The 17,500-nt window shown below is 43.9% G+C and overlaps 1 protein-coding gene across 1 annotated transcript in view; it reads left to right on the forward strand.

Annotated features, from left to right (window-relative positions):
* Nucleotides 1-17,500, forward strand: part of cemip (cell migration inducing hyaluronidase 1) — an 88,189-nt gene that overhangs the window by 36,962 nt on the left and 33,727 nt on the right. Inside the window, exons 11-13 of the mRNA XM_031812431.1 lie at nucleotides 8,614-8,783; nucleotides 13,361-13,570; nucleotides 15,895-16,100. Of these exons, the coding sequence (XP_031668291.1) occupies nucleotides 8,614-8,783; nucleotides 13,361-13,570; nucleotides 15,895-16,100 (586 nt within the window). The remainder of the gene's footprint in view (nucleotides 1-8,613; nucleotides 8,784-13,360; nucleotides 13,571-15,894; nucleotides 16,101-17,500) is intronic.

Consider the following 17,500-nt stretch of genomic DNA (forward strand, 5'->3'; position numbering starts at 1 on the left):
ACTGTTAAGATTTTCTACTGCCAAGTTTACACCTTCACTATTACAGTGGAACGTTTTACCCAGGAAATTGTCTAAGAGGGATTGAATTTGTTGTTGCCTAATTGTTTTTTGGTAGGTTTCCAAACTGCATTCCTTCCATCTATAGCATTTCTTAATGTTACTCAGTTCCTTTGGCTTTGATGCCTCATGATTGAGTATTGCTCTGTTTAAGTAGACTGTGATTTTGCTGTGGTCTGATAGGGGTGTCAGTGGGCTGACTGTGAACGCTCTGAGAGACTCTGGGTTGAGGTCAGTGATAAAGTAGTCTACAGTACTACTGCCAAGAGATGAGCTATAGGTGTACCTACCATAGGAGTCCCCTCGAAGCCTACCGTTGACTATGTACATACCCAGCGTGCGACAGAGCTGCAGGAGTTGTGACCCGTTTTTGTTGGTTATGTTGTCATAGTTGTGCCTAGGGGGGCATATGGGGGAGGGAATGCTGTCACCTCCAGGCAGGTGTTTGTCCCCTTGTGTGCTGAGGGTGTCAGGTTCTTGTCCGGTTCTGGCATTTAGGTCACCACAGACTAGTACATGTCCCTGGGCCTGGAAATGATTGATTTCCCCCTCCAGGATGGAGAAGCTGTCTTCATTAAAATATGGGGATTCTAGTGGGGGGATATAGGTAGCACACAGGAGGACATTTTTCTCTGTTAGGATAATTTCTTTTTGAATTTCTAGCCAAATGTAGAATGTTCCTGTTTTGATTAATTTAACGGAGTGAGTTAGGTCTGCTCTATACCAAATTAGCATACCCCCTGAGTCCCTTCCCTGTTTCACACCTGGTAGTTTGGTGGATGGGACTACCAGCTCTCTGTAACCTAGAGGGCAACCAGTGGGTCCATCTCCTCTATACCAGGTTTCTTGCAGGATGACAATGTCTGTATTACCGATTTCTTTGGTGAAGTCCGGGTTTCTGCTCTTTAGGCCAAAGGCAGATGACCTCAGGCCTTGGATATTCCAGGATAATATATATATATCTCTCTCTCTCTCTCTCTCTCTCTCTCTCTCTCTCTCTCTCTCTCTGTCTCTCTCGCTCTCTCTCTCTCTCTCTCTCTCTGTCTCTCTCGCTCGCTCTCTCTCTCTCTCTATAAGGCTAATCTGCTAGTATAGTTTGGCCCTTCATTGAGGAGTTCCTCTCCTGTGTTAGTATAGTTTGTTTGTGTTAGAGAAGTTTGTCATCAAGACTTGTTCATAGTGTTTGCTCAGATGTCTAGCATGCCACCAGAGCCTATGTCTCTAATTGACTATCCTCTAATTGACTATTTCCTATATAGTGCATTTGACCAGGGCCCATAATGTGTGTGTGTGTGCGTGTGTGTCTGTGTGTGTGTGCATGGAGCCAGAATTCACAGCATGGAATACCTTTTCTTGGTACACCCCCCCCCACCCCCCCCCACACACACACACAACATGTTTGTTTTAGAGTTAATTTCCTGCAATTCTACACATTGTGCCATGAGGCAGATTTAGTGTATTCTACATTCTAACTCTCAACGGGACGTTGAGAAGCTGAGTTTTTTGGGAGAATTGATCCGTGGGCCGCGAGCCGCCAATTGCCCCTCCCTGAACCAGATGATCAGAGGACTGTAATATCAAAGAGAGAAACATGAAAATATCTGTTATTAGACTAGTAGGTGAAACCAGCCTACAGCAAGACGGTGTGTGTGGGTCTGTGTGGTTGTGTGTAGGTGTGTGTAGGTGTGTGGGTGTGGATGCTTGTTTTTTGTATTTGGGTCTATCTGTCTGCTTGCATGTGTGTCTGTGTCTGTTGGGACTGTTTCAGCCAATGAAACGTCTCTCTCTGGTTCAGTGAGAGGAAGGGAGAAAGGGACTGAGTGTTCTTCTCAGAGAGAGAGACCATACACTCTGACAGACTTCACACACACACGCATTTCAGTGGTGGTTGCTGAGGGGAGGACGACTCATAATAATGGCTGGAATGGCATCAAAACACATGGAAACCATGTATTTGATGTATTTGGTACCATTCCACCTATTCTGCTCCAGCCATTACCACTAGCCTGTCCTCCCCAATTAAGGTGCCACCAACCTCCTGTGATACAGTTGTCTGTTAACCTTATCTGTGTTGATGATACATGACATTATTTTTGGTCGCTGCCTTCATTCCTTTCAGCTCCCAGCAATTCTCTATGGCTCTATCTCTGCTTTCTAAAAGTTACCACTGATTTATTGTGACATGCCCTCAATTGGCTGTGTGTGTGTGTGTGTGTGTGTGTGTGTGTGTGTGTGTGTGTGTGTGTGTGTGTGTGTGTGTGTGTGTGTGTGTGTGTGTGTGTGTGTGTGCTTGCATGCTTTTTGTTAGTTTGACTATAAGAGCAGATAGTAGTTCACTCTGAAGACTTCCACAGTAGATACATCAATGTTTAAAATTCCCTGAATAATGAGTTGTTTATCTAGGGGCTGCACCTCTGTTTTCTAGGCCTATTAATTAGGTGTGTGTGTGTGTGTGTCTGTGTGTGTGTGTGTGTTCAATCTATTTTAATGAAAGGTAGACTCTGGCTCATCACTAACCCCTTTCAACTTCGATCTACCTATTAATTTAATTTCTGTATTTATTCATTCCGCTCGTAGCCCTCCAGTGATGCACAATTAGAAGCTCTTGTTGTGGATGTCTAAAGAGTTAGGCAGAGGCTAGTCTACCCAAGGCTCTGATGAAGGCCATGACACCAAAACATAAGCCTGTTTTGATAAAGGTAGGCAGAGGCTGGTCTACCCAAGGCTCTGATGAAGGCCATGACACCAAAACATAAGCCTGCTTGGATAAAGGTAGGCAGTCAGTTAATAATTATATACAGTGTGTCTGCTATTTCTGTCTTGCATGTGGGCGTGGCCAGTGCGTTCAGTCATGAGAGAGAGAGAGAGAGAGAGAGAGAGAGAGAGAGAGAGAGAGAGAGAGAGAGAGATTATTTTAATTGGAAAGTGTGTGTGTGTGGCTAATGATGCATTTTCAGGGACAGTTGATAATGTGTCTCTGCATGTGGTTCACAATAATATTATTGTGTATATCCAAATAAAATATTTTGACCTTGATAATCTCAGACAGGCAGGCAGTTAGGCTGGCAGACACAGTTATACAAACACACACAGACAAATTCTCATTCCTAATAGGGTCACGGTATGTTCTCCAACTCTCTCCGTTCGTCAGTGGAGGATGCAGTTTGTCAGTGTTGTCAGGGGAGCGCCAGTAGCAGGGCAAAAGGTGGCTGTGATTCTTTCCAACGGCTCCCTCAAGGCAGACCATTTCAGAACCAACAGTACCCAGGTATCTACCTCTGCCTGTCTCCTCCGCATCATTAACATTTGGGAGAGAGAGGGGTAGACGGGGGCAGGAACGGAGGAAAGAGAGAAAGAGGGTGGAGAGAAGGGGGACCGGGGGGAGAGAGACAATGGGTGTGAGATTGCTGTCAGTCTTTGCACTGATGAGTAAATCCTGAGAAGTGATCCAGTCACTTTGTGCACAGAAAGGTTTTATCAGTAAAGGAGGGTTGAGATGTGTGGGTGACCAGCTGTGTCTCTGATTCTTTTACTGTTATTTTTCATTTAATTCCCTTTCTTCTTGTTGTTCTGTGTTTGTGTCTAGTGTGTGGGCGGGCAGTAGGAGCTGTTCTTTTCTTAGATTCCTCTCTTTTTCTTTTGTTATTTTTTCATGTTTTTCTCCTCTTAAGAAATCATGTAATATGATGCCATTAGTGAGGAGAGAAGACTGAACCTGGGGAAAGTGAATGTTCTGAACTCATTCATATTTCTTTAGTATCTACTTGGATCATTAGATGTCACAGACAGACAGTGGGCTGTTCTTGTCACAACCTCTCCTCTCACTCTCTCATTTACCCTCTCTGTTTCTCTCCTCTCACTCTCTCATTTACCCTCTCTGTTTCTCTCCTCTCACTCTCTCATTTACCCTCTCTGTTTCTCTCCTCCCATCTCGTGATGTGTATATTCCTCTCCTCTCACTCTCTCTGTTCCTCTCTCTGTTTCTCTCCTCTCACTCTCTCATTTCCTCTCTCTGTTTCTCTCCTCTCACTCTCTCATTTCCTCTCTCTGTTTCTCTCCTCCCATCTCGTGAAGTGTATATTCCTCTCCTCTCACTCTCTCATTTCCTCTCTCTGTTTCTCTCCTCTCACTCTCTCATTTCCTCTCTCTGTTTCTCTCCTCCCATCTCGTGATGTGTATATTCCTCTCCTCACTCCATCCCCCTCTAATAGTTGTCATCTGTCATATATCTAGCTCCCCAGTAGCTGGACTGGCAGACTCATTCTGTGACCTTTAACACCCACCATCATCATCTTCCTCAACCTCCCTCCATTAAATCTCTTCCCATATCTCACCCTTTCTCTCTGTGTGTTTGGTCTGCGGCCCTGCCAACTACAGAGTGGTTCTGGTGACAGCTGTGAGGTGGTGACATCTTCAGACTAAAGGGAGATGTCTGAAGAGACAGACAATCACGGTTATGAAGGTTATTCCATGCGAGAAATTGCCAAGAAGCTGAAGATCTCATATAACAACAGCGCAAACTGGATCTAACCAGATTTTTAAATTTATTTTACCTTTATTTAACTAGGCAAGTCAGTTAAGAACAAATTCTTATTTACAATGATGGCCTAGGAACAGTGGGTTAACTTCCTTGTTCAGGGGTAGAACGACAGATTTTTACCTTGTCAGGTTGGGGATTTGATCTTGCAACCTTTCGGTTATTAGTCCAACGCTCTAACCACTAGGCTACCTGCCTCCCCATAGAAAGAGGAGTGGGAGGCCCCGGTGCACAACTGAGCAAGAGGACAAGTACATTAGAGTGTCTAGTTTGAGAAACAGACGCCTAACAAGTCCTCAAGTGGCAGCTTCATTAAATAGTACCTGCAAAACACCAGTCTCAATGTCAACAGTGAAGAGGTGACAGATAGTTCCTCTGTCCAGTGTCTGTGTTTGTTTGACCATCTTAATCTTTTCCTTTTATTGGCCAGTCTGAGATATGGCTTTTTCTTTGCAACTCTGCCTAGAAGGCCAGCATCACGGAGTTGCCTCAGAGATAGAGATATGCTTTAAGTCACCGACATTAAGGTATTTATTCTTGTCAGTTAGCATACTGCATCTGCTATACAGATATTGGCATACAGAAGGAGGCTAATTTGTTAATTTTCTGAATATTTTGTATAAAGATCAGCATTATATTGTTATATTATAGTAGTAACTCTGGTCGGCCTGAACGTTCTTCCTCACCTCAAGTTCAACTGTGGGTCAGTGGGGGAGATGGCACTGCCTTAATATCATAGACCTGCAGTATAGTAGTCTAATAGCCACACCACACCAAACCTTCTCTAAAAGTTGCTTACCTTTATTAGGGTAATATCAAAAGTACAGGTGAACCATTGTTTATAGGGTAAATATGAGCAGGATATTATATTGCGGCAAACACAACATTACAGTTGGAACATAGTTTCTCCAAATAAAATAGCTCAACAGAATGAAACAAAAAACTGGCAAATTGGTTTTAACCTTCACAAAAGTTTTGAAAAGGATATATTGCAGCAATTACCAAGAAAGGTGGGTGCTTAAGTACGCAACAAATGACATCAATAGACTAATGGTATTTCTTTTACAACAGACCTACTTGTAACCTATCTTAAACTAAATACAGAGCGCACAATTAAAAAGGCAGATCAAACTTCATTTAGCCAGTGAAAATGTCTCAACAGAATGAAACAAAACATTGTTTGCATATTTATATTAATAAATAGGTATAGAATAATAACTAGAATATACAGTAATAATAATGCTAAAACTAATGATTATAAATACACACGAAATAAAAACGTATTTAAAGGTCCAAAATGGCATCCTACCTGAATATCCAGTTGCACAGTAGACTGCATTTAGCTGCTTCAACATCCATCTCATCTTAGTTCACTACAATATTCAAACGTGTCCATACAGAGGACATTTCCCTTGTAGCTGGGCTCCAGACTAACATGTTACCACGGTGACACTGGTGACACTAAGTTTTTCAGTTGGTGGCACAAGCCCATGATTTGGTGGCACAATCAAAAACATTTGCGGCATTACGCAATAGAATAAAATTGCTGTAAAATTCACAGTGCTTTATTAAAAAGTGTATTAAGCTACTGAGATGTTGTTGAAGAAATACGTTGTTTCGTCATATTTTCATGTTCTGATTCAAAATATTTTAATGACCAACCTAACTCAGTGATTGTCATGCATTTTGAGCTGACAATTATGATATATTTAATTTTCTGATTGTATTTCTTTCAAAAGAGATGAATTTGCATCTTAATGTGCTCTAATATTATAGACCAATTTATTGGGGCAAATTCACCACCTGAGTAAGTGTAAAAACAAAACCCAACAATAGGTCACTATCTCTACAGATAATACCCACCGCTACTATTACAGTATATTTAATATTTTAAAAACAACAACTACTAGGTCACTATCTCTACAGATAATACCCACCGCTGCTATTACAGTACATTTCATGTAAAAACAAAACCCAACAATAGGTCACTATCTCTACAGATAATACCCACCGCTACTATTACAGTACATTCCTTTGCACATGAATGCTCACTAATTTGGGAATAATTGCAATCAATATATATATTTAGGCTCAGTATGTTGTCGTGATCTCTGTTGGAATCGTCCTTCTTTCTGTTGGAAGTTCATCCGTCCATCTTTCGTGGTTAGAATGGATACTTCAGAGTCCCATTCAGAAATGTTGTTATAGACTAGATGTTTCGGTGGTTGTCGGCCTTCGCATTCAATGGTATAGAATTCCTAGCTGCAGACTAGTAATTAGTATCAAAGATGTGCTCTTATTCTGTAGGTATCGATAGTCTCAGAGTTTCAACAACCATTACAACCTTAGCTTATACTCAGATTTATGGTCTCTACTCAACCCTTAGCCCTCTAGGTAATCAAGGTAAGCTTGGATCAAACCATAGCTCCCTCTGTGATCGAGGTACTGGTCTAAAGGGAAATTCCCAAGGAGGGGGTTATAGCCAGAACAGTAGAAAAGGGCTGTCCCATGACACCAGATCAATGTCTGTGCTCATGGGGCGGGCCTTTGACTTAGTTAAACTCCAAAGGAAATTGGGGTTTCCTAAACAGTTTATAATCACATCACATAATTTTACAAATAGTTTCATTTTTACTCATTCATTTTATACAACAATTAGATGCAAGCCTCACAACTGATACTCTTGTATAAACAGAGTTATGGTAATGTGGCTGTATTGTCTCTCATGAGTTTCACAAACATTAAATGAAATGGACCGGTCGTAGCTGGATTCTCCCCCGACTGTGTACACATTCTCCAAAACATGGACATTGTTCAGTTCTCAAGTTCTATGATGGAGAAGAGAACAAATGTATGACCTGCGATAACAGAGCCTGGGTGTATGGGGAAGAGAGAGAGGTGGTGCGAGAGAGGTACTTGCTATCCCCAAAGAGGGCCACGTCATGACAGTACATTTAATGTAAAAACAAAACCCAACTACTAGGTCACTATCTCTACAGATAATACCCACTGCTGCTATTACAGTATATTTAATATAAAAACAAACATCTATGCACTCGCAATGGCCAATCCACATTTAGTGTGCTCCATATCTCACTGCCATATTGAATGTCTTGTTTGTAGAATAGTTTCATAGCAAATATCTTGTTTGTAAAATAGTTGCTTTTGCCCTCAAAGAAATAAAAAGTATATCTACAGAAAGCTGAGAACATCCTCTCTCCACCTTTGACAACAGGATAGCTGTGTTTTCCCCACAATTGGATTTAGAAGTGTTATACAGAACACTTTTCTTTCTCCTGGAGCATTTTTCCCCTCTGAAAAGGAGAGAGAGAGAGTGCCTCGCTCAACATAGCAGCAGGCCCCAGTGAAACAGGGGCAGGTAGGCAGACACTTTCATTACAGGAATCATGAGGATAATGTAATTTACTGTTTCACCAAATCATGGTTTCACCCTCATAAAAACAAAGACGTTTTGAGTGAGGTAAATTAATGTGTAGCTCACACAGATGAGACCCATACCTGTTTTAAACTCGCCCAGTGAGACTAAATGGTGTCAGTCTGGCGCCCTGCCATGTAGGCTTTTCACTACTCTCTCATTTTCATTTTACTTTGATGAAAAAGGGCTCCATCTTCACAATCAACAGTATCCTAGGCCAAGGCTCCTCTCTCGCTCTCCTCAGCAGCAGACCAGCCCCGGACAATTTGGCTGACTCCAATTTTATCGGCTTTTCATTTATTTTATCGGCCAAAAGAAGGAAATTACCTGCTAACGGAAACCCTGATGTGTGTGTGTGTGTGTGTTGTGTGTGTGTGTGTGTGTGTTGTGTGTGTGTGTGTGTGTGTACACATGTGCATTCGTATGTCTATGTGTGTTGCCAGATGTGTTCTAACTCTTTATGTGTGTGTGTGTGTGTGTGCGTGTGTGTGTGTGTGTGTGTGTGTGTGTGTGTGTGTGTGTGTGTGTGTGTGTGTGTGTGTGTGTGTGTTGTGTGTGTGTGTGTGTGCGTGTGTGTGTGTAGGTAAGCCAGTGTTCCTCCACATGGGTGAGGAGGTGGATGGGGTGGACATGAGGGCAGAGGTCGGCCTGCTGAGTCGCAACATCCTGGTGCGCGGCGAGATGGAACCTGGTTGCTACGGCAACGAGGCCTGCAAGTTCTTCGCCTTTGACACTTTTGGAGGACACGTGAAGGTCATTTAATTAACATGTCATTAATTGTTCGAATCTACCCCTCCAATCTATCTATTTATCCCTCTATCTACACCTTTACTTCATTCATCCATCCACCCATTCATCCTCTCTTCATCCTTCCATAAACCCCTACATCTTCTCTTCATCCTTCCATAAACCCCTACATCTTCTCTTCATCCTTCCATAAACCCCTACATCTTCTCTTCATCCTTCCATAAACCCCTACATCTTCTCTTCATCCTTCCATAACCCCTACATCTTCTCTTCATCCTTCCATAAACCCCTACATCTTCTCTTCATCCTTCCATAAACCCCTACATCCTCTCTTCATTCTTCCATAAACCCCTACATCTTCTCTTTGTCCTTCCATAAACCCCTACATCCTCTCTTCATCCTTCCATAAACCCCTACATCTTCTCTTTGTCCTTCCATCTACTTTCATCTCTTATTTATCCTTCCACTGATCCAAACGTGTAGATATTGTGTGTAGGGCTGGACAATTCCTGTAACTTAACTTCCTTAACCTTTTACAGCGGTGGGTTAAATCAAGGTCACACAGAGTGATTCTTGTTATTCTTAAACAATTCTACTTTGAAACAAAAGTATACACCTCACACACATGGTTATGGGATTAAAAAAGAAGACACCATGTCAGATATACAGTTGAAATGTGTTAAATGTTGAGTTTGCATCCCAATATTACACTTTAAATGCATCCCAGAAGACTGAAATATAACAAAACCATTTGACATAGAAACACCGGATTTTCGGCGTGTTTTTGAAATAATGTTTATTAATTATGAATAATATTCGTAACCTTCCACCCATGAGGCCTCAAGGTCATTGGAAGGGCTACAGTCTGTGAGGTTACCAGAGTTTTGCAGCCCTGATCATGTCTTTCTGTTCTGTTTATTCAGTACCTGAGGCCTTCACCAGAAGAAATGGGCTATTGTTTTGGGCTATACTGTCCAGTTAACATAAAGGTTACATTAAGAAACTGAGCTCATCTATTGTCCTTACAGGTTAGGTGAGGGTAAGGGAAAAGTTTATAGAGTTTAGTTATAATCAGATGTTTAGTTAGAAATTACAATCCTTCCTTCCCGTCTAGCATGGCTAGACGCCCAGAGTCTAGGGAGCACAGTTAGGACAGAGAGGGCTGAGACTGTCACACACGCCAGCCAACTAGATTATTACAGTAATGATCTGGATTGGGTCATGACTGTCATCAGATGACATATGGTGACGCAATCTGTCAATGACATCTGTAATATCATCGTTAAGACAGTGGTATGTCGGCTGTCATTAGGCCAGTGTGATTCTATAACAGATAGACAGGTAGGCACACACACACACACACACACACACACACACACACACACACACACACACACACACACACACACACACACACACACACACTACACCATTACAGCTATGGATAATATCAATGCCAGATACCAACCCTGATTTAAGCAAGCAGGCAGGCTAAGGTTTGCACAAATAAACAATTGTCACTTTGCTGACAGGGAGTGTCACATTGGGAGAGTTTCTTGTATTATGTTGTTTGCCATTACTGTAATTAGGTTTGGCAGAACATTTCCAATGAGGGAGAGTTTCTTGTATTATGTTGTTTGCCATTACTGTAATTAGGTTTGGCAGAACATTTCCAATTAGGGAAAGTTTCTTGTATTATGTTGTTTGCCATTACTGTAATTTGGTTTGGCAGAACATTTCATATGAGGGAGAGTTTCTTGTATTATGTTGTTTGCCATTACTGTAATTTGGTTTGGCAGAACATTTCCAATGAGGGAGAGTTTCTTGTATTATGTTGTTTGCCATTACTGTAATTTGGTTTGGCAGAACATTTCCAATGAGGGAGAGTTTCTTGTATTATGTTGTTTGCCATTACTGTAATTTGGTTTGGCAGAACATTTCATATGAGGGAGAGTTTCTTGTATTATGTTGTTTGCCATTACTGTAATTAGGTTTGGCAGAACATTTCCAATGAGGGAAAGTTTATTGTATTATGTTGTTTGCCATTACTGTAATTAGGTTTGGCAGAACATTTCCAATGAGGGAGAGTTTCTTGTATTATGTTGTTTGCCATTACTGTAATTAGGTTTGGCAGAACATTTCCAATGAGGGAGAGTTTCTTGTATTATGTTGTTTGCCATTACTGTAATTTGGTTTGGCAGAACATTTCCAATGAGGGAGAGTTTCTTGTATTATGTTGTTTGCCATTACTGTAATTAGGTTTAGCAGAACATTTCCAATGAGGGAGAGTTTCCTGTATAATGTTGTTTGCCATTACTGTAATTTGGTTTGGCAGAACATTTCCAATGAGGGAAAGTTTCTTGGAAGCTCTTTTGATTGAGTTCCGTCTAAATTAAGGCACATTTTATTTACAGCACAGGAACAAAGTGTGAAACGCAACGTAGGAGGGAGACACACACACACACACAATGGCATAGTCTTTAGAATGAGTTGGATTGCATCCTGTTCAATAGACAGCTGTTTATTGAAGCTGTCAGTCATAGGACCTGGGCTGTATCCCAAATGCCACCCTATAATAGTGCAGTACTTTTGACCAGGAAATGCAGGGCTCTCATTTGGGACGCAGCCCAGGAGAAGATCCACAGCTAGTATGGAATGGAGCCACGTCCATCTCCACTGCCTGCAAATTCTTCCCATTACATTCTAGTCAACCACATTTTAATGAAGAATTATGGAAACGATTTGATTAGTCTCTCATGCATGGAAACTCTCGCTATCTTTTTATCTGTCTCCTACTCAATCTCTCACACTTTCACTGTTTCTTTCACATTCAAATTCTCCTGTCTTACTCTCTGTCTTTCTCTCACTCTCTAGCGGTCTCACCATATCGGTCTCACTCTCTAGCGGACTCACTCTCTAGCGGTCTCACTCTCAAGCGGTCTCACTCTCTAGAGGTCTCACTCTCTAGCGGTCTCACTCTCTAGCGGTCTCACCATATCGGTCTCACTCTCTGGCGGTCTCACTCTCTAGCAGTCTCACTCTCTAGCGGTCTCACCATATTGGTCTCACTCTCTAGCGATCTCACTCTCTAGCGGCCTCACTCTCTAGCAGTCTCACTCTCTAGCGGTCTCACCATATCGGTCTCACTCTCTGGCGGTCTCACTCTCTAGCGGTCTCACTCTCTAGCGGTCTCACCATATCGGTCTCACTCTCTGGCGGTTTCACTCTCTAGCGGTCTCACTCTCTAGCGGTCTCACCATATCGGTCTCACTCTCTCGCGGTCTCACTCTCTAGCGGTCTCACTCTCTAGAAGTCTCACTCTCTAGCAGTCTCACCATATCAGTCTCACCATATCGGTCACACTCTCTAACGGTCTCAGTTTTTGGCAGTCTCACTCTCTGGCGGTCTCACTCTCTGGCGGTCTCACTCTCTGGCGGTCTCACTCTCTAGTGGTCTCACTCTCTAGTGGTCTCACTCTCTAACGGTCTCCCTCCCTAGCAGTCTCACTCTCTAGAGGTCTCACCATATCGGTCTCACTCTCAAAACGGCCTCACTCTCTAACAGTCTCACTCTCTAGCAGTCTCACCATATCGGTCTCACTCTCTAGCGGTCTCACTCTCTAGCGGTCTCAGTCTCTAATGGTCTCACTCTCTAGCGGTCTCACTCTCTAGCGGTCTCACTCTAGCGGTATCACTCTCTAGAGGTCTCACCATATCGGTCTCACTCTCTAGTAGTCTCACTCTCTAGTGGTCTCACTCTCTAACGGTCTCCCTCCCTAGCAGTCTCACTCTCTAGAGGTCTCACCATATCGGTCTCACTCTCAAAACGGCCTCACTCTCTAACAGTCTCACTCTCTAGCAGTCTCACCATATCGGTCTCACTCTCTAGCGGTCTCACTCTCTAGCGGTCTCAGTCTCTAATGGTCTCACTCTCTAGCGGTCTCACTCTCTAGCGGTCTCACTCTAGCGGTATCACTCTCTAGCAGTCTCACCATATCGGTCTCACTCTCTAGTGGTCTCACTCTCTAGCGGTCACACTCTCTAGTGGTCACACTCTCTAACTGTCTCACTCTCTGGCGGTCTCACTCTCTAGCGGTCTCACTCTCTAGTGGTCTCACCATATCGGTCTCACTCTCTAGCGGCCTCACTCTCTAGCAGTCTCACCATATTGGTCTCACTCTCTAACGGTCTCACTCTAGCGGTATCACTCTCTAGCGGTATCACTCTCTAGCAGTCTCACTCTCTAGCGGTCTCACTCTAGCGGTTTCACTCTCTAACGGTTTCACTCTCTAACGGTCTCAATCTCTAGCGGTCTCACCATATCGGTCTCACTCTCTAACGGTCTCACTCTCTGGCGGTCTCACTCCCTGGTGGTCTCACTCCCTGGTGGTCTCACTCCCTGGTGGTCTCACTCTCTAGTGGTCTCACTCTAACGGTCTCACTCTCTAACGGTCTCACTCTCTAGTGGTCTCACTCTCTAGTGATCTCACTCTAACAATCTCACTCTCTAGCAGTCTCACTCTCTAGCGGTCTCACTTTCTAACTGTCTCACTCTCCCCCTCTCCCCACATGTTTCCCTCCCAGATGGAGCGTGGCTTTAAGTCTGTGCATGTGTCCGGTGTAGAGCTGCAGCACATGGGTCAACAGTCTATGGGTCACTACCCTGTCCACTTCCATATGAACGGAGACGTGGACCAGAAGGGAGGCTACGATCCCCCCACCTCTGTCAGCGATCTGTCCATCCACCACACCTTCTCCCGCTGTGTCACTGTGCACGGCTCTAACGGCCTACTGGTGAGTTATATGCATGCACACACTTGGACATTTGGTTCCATACATTTGAGTGTATAAAAGTGCTGCTGGTCTGCCATTCAGTTGTCATGACGACACCCGCCTTCGCCCAGCCTCTCCACCACGCGCGCGCGCGCGCGCGCGCGTGTGTGTGTGTGTGTGTGTGTGTGTGTCTGTGTCTGTGTGGTTAAAGAGGTCTTCTGCTAGAGCAACTGTCTTACCCCAGCAGAACCCCAAATATAAGCTGTATACCAAACAAGTGGCAGGGTGACAGCTGTTTTTCGGATCCCAGGTGTAAAGTCATTGAACTGAACCAGTAGGGTTCGCAGATTCACAGAAACATTTTCCAACCTCACTTGACAGGTTTCTTCCGTTCACGGAGGCACAGAAAAAGTACAGTCAAACACATCCATTTTATTAGCGTTACTCTCTAAGGGCTGCAGCTGTGTTGTTGAGAGACGTTATAAACGCTCCACATCTTGGGTTGAAAAATTCTGTTAATTTTCCCCAAATTCCCAGGTTTTTCAGAAATCCTGATTCCCGGGAATCTTTGAACCAGGACTTCTAGAAAACCTGGTAATTTTGGGAAAGTTGCTGGAATTTTGTAACCTTATCCAGGCTGAGCTACAAGGGTTTCAGGAAACTTACCTGTGGTGTCATTTCACTGTCTTTGCTAAAAATGCGAGCCACCTACAGAATTCTAATGATGATAATAACCATATTCATGATTATGCATGTTGCTAATTACTGTTGTGAACCCAGGGACATTATGATCTGTGGATGCTACAGGGTCACAGACAGAGCAAATAAATAGAATTACGCACAAAAGAAGATAATTGCTTCTAGCTAGAATTCCATGAGAACAGTCTGTCAGAGACTAAGGTGGGATTGTGTGTTTGTGTGTACGGCCTCATGCAAGCTCATCTTCGCCCAACCTCGTGCACGTGCGTATGTGTTGGAGGGTTGTTAAAGGTGTCCTGTTGTGTTGCCACGGCAATCAGAGAATATATCCGTTGCCATAACGAGGAGATGTGCTGTTGCTACCCAACATGGCGTATCTAAACCAAGGCTCCTGAAAATTGGGTACAAACTGGATAGAACACAACTGTGTCCTGTCACTCTTCAGGCGTTAGAAGGAAATGGAAGATAGATGGTGAGATACTGAATTCTCTGAGATGTTATCTCTCTGCTTCGGCTTCGTCCCAATTAGTACCCTATTCGTCCCCTATAGTACCCTGGTTGAAAATAATGCACTAGATAGAGAATAGGGTCCCATTTGAGACTCAGGCCCTGGTCTCCTCAGGCCCTGGTCTCCTCAGGCCCTGGTCTCCTCAGGCCCTGGTCTCCTCAGGCCCTGGTCTCCTCTGCTTCATCAGATGTCAGAATATCTCCATAGACATGAAGACTGGGGTTAGCACCACATGATTTAGCTCAGCAGGCTAATACAGGCTTGTGTTAGTAGAGGTAGTTTGGTGAACTGTTCTCAAATGAGGAGACTTCCCCGAACCAATCGCAAAGAAGAGGTGAGATAAGCTAGCTAGTGTGGTAGGCAGAGTAATATCTTTCTTTAAATGGTGTAGCTCAGTGGAGTGATGTGTTTCACACCATCTACTGAGATTGGGTTTTTAGCCCAGTGCAGATGACAGAGAAGAGACATAGAAGGAAAACCACTTCCTTCAGACATGCATCTGTGCCATTCAAAATAAATGTGTGCATGGTTTGTCAGGGTTGGGGTTATCCCAGTCAATTCAGAAAGTAGGACTAAACCAAATTCCAATTCCAAATGTTCCTCATTGAAAAGCATTGAAGGTATTGGAATTGGAAATTCAGCGTACTCCTTGAATTGACTGGAATTTAATTAAATGGAATTGACCCCAACCCTGATGTTTCTCTCTCTCTCTCCCCCCCCTCACGCTCTCTCGCCCCCTCTCTCTCCCTCCCCCACTCACTCTCTCTCCCTCACTCACTCTCTCTCCCCTCCCCCCCTCTCTCTCCCACCCTCTCTCTCTCCCCTCCTCTTTCTCTCTCCCCCTCTCTCTCTCTCTCTCTCTCTCTCTCTCCCCCCTCACTCTCTCTCACCCCCCTCTCTCTCCCCCCACTCACTCTCTCTCTCCCTCCCCTCTCTCTCTCACACCCTCTCTCTCTCCCCTCCCCCCTCTCCCCCCCCCCCTCTCTCTCTCCCTCCCCCCTCTCTCTCTCGCTCCCCCTTCTCTCCCCCTCTCTCTCTCCCCCCTCTCTCGCTCCCCCTTCTCTCCCACTCTCTCTCTCTCTCCCCTCCTCTCCCTCCCCCCTCTCTCTCTCCCTCCCCCCTCTCTCTGTCCTACCAGGTAAAGGACGTGGTGGGCTATGATGCTCTGGGACATTGTTTCTTCACTGAGGACGGTCCTGAGGAGAGGAACACTTTTGACCACTGCCTGGGGCTGATGATCAGAGCTGGTACCCTGCTGCCCTCCGACAGGGATAGCAAGATGTGTCGCGATATCACACAGGGAGCCTTCCCCGGATATGTGGCCAACCCACGACAAGACTGCAGGTAGAGGAGATCAATAGAAGTGTCCCCTAGGTTCAGATCTAGGATCAGTTTCCCTTCATGCAAACCAAACCTTAACTATTAGTGGGGAAGATGCTAAACTGACCCAAGATCAGCATCTAGGGCTGACTTCACATCTACACATATACGCATATGTAAGAGGGATATATACAGACAGCAACAGGTAGATACATGTACACACACACTCACCTCTTTAGCATGTTTGCTGCGTATAAATAGAGTCCTCTGAACTGATATGTCTGTCCCCGTGGTAACCTGCTATCTCTGGTGTTAGAGAGACAGAGTATGATTAATGCATAAGAGACACGCTCAGCCAGAAGATACATCACTGCAATAAGACTGAGCTTTACCCTATCTTACCTTAAATCACACACACACAAGCACACAAGCACGCACATACACACACAAATACACGCATGCACACACACACACACACGCGCACACACACACACACACACACACACACACACACACACACACACACACACACACACACACACACACACACACACACACACACACACACACACACACACACACACACACACTGCTTATTACCGATTGATGTTCTCTATTCCCGTTGCAAAACCAATTAGGTTGTGATTCTAAGGCTAGAATTTGAGTGTTAACTTCTTGGATATAGGGGGCGCTCTTTTAATTTATGGATAAAAAACGTTCCCGTTTTAAACAAGATATTTTGTCATGAAAAGATGCTCGACTATGCATATAATTGACAGCTTTGGAAAGAAAACACTCTGACGTTTCCAAAACTGCACAGATATTGTCTGTGAGTGCCACAGAACTAATGCTACAGGTGAAACCAAGATGAAATTTCATACAGGAAGTGCCCCAGATTTTGAATGCGCTGTGTTCCAATGTCTCCTTATATGGCTGTGTATGGGTCACGAATGAGCTTAGACTTTCTGTCGTTTCCCCCAAGGTGTCGACAGCATTGTGACGTATTTGTAGGCAAATCATTGGAAGATTGCCCTTAAGAGACTACATCTACCAGGGCCGCTTGGTGTCCTCCGTTGCAATTATTGCGTAATCTCCAGCTGCGTGTATTTTTCGTTTGCTTCGAGGAGAAACACAGCTGCCACGAATGATTTATCATCGAATAGATATGTGAAAAACACCTTGAGGATTGATTCTAAACAACGTTTGCCATGTTTCTGTCGATATTATGGAGTTAATTAGGTAAAAAGTTCGGCGTTGTAGAGACTGCATTTTCTGATTTTTTTCTTAGCCAAACGTGATGAACAAAACGGAGCGATTTCTCCTACACAAATAATCTTTTTGGAAAAAATTAACATTTGCTATCTAACTGAGAGTCTCATCATTGAAAACATCCGAAGTTCTTCAAAGGTAAATTATTTTATTTG

The sequence above is a fragment of the Oncorhynchus kisutch genome, unplaced genomic scaffold (genome assembly GCF_002021735.2).
Source record: "Oncorhynchus kisutch isolate 150728-3 unplaced genomic scaffold, Okis_V2 Okis03b-Okis08b_hom, whole genome shotgun sequence".
In the NCBI taxonomy this organism is placed as follows: domain Eukaryota; kingdom Metazoa; phylum Chordata; class Actinopteri; order Salmoniformes; family Salmonidae; genus Oncorhynchus; species Oncorhynchus kisutch.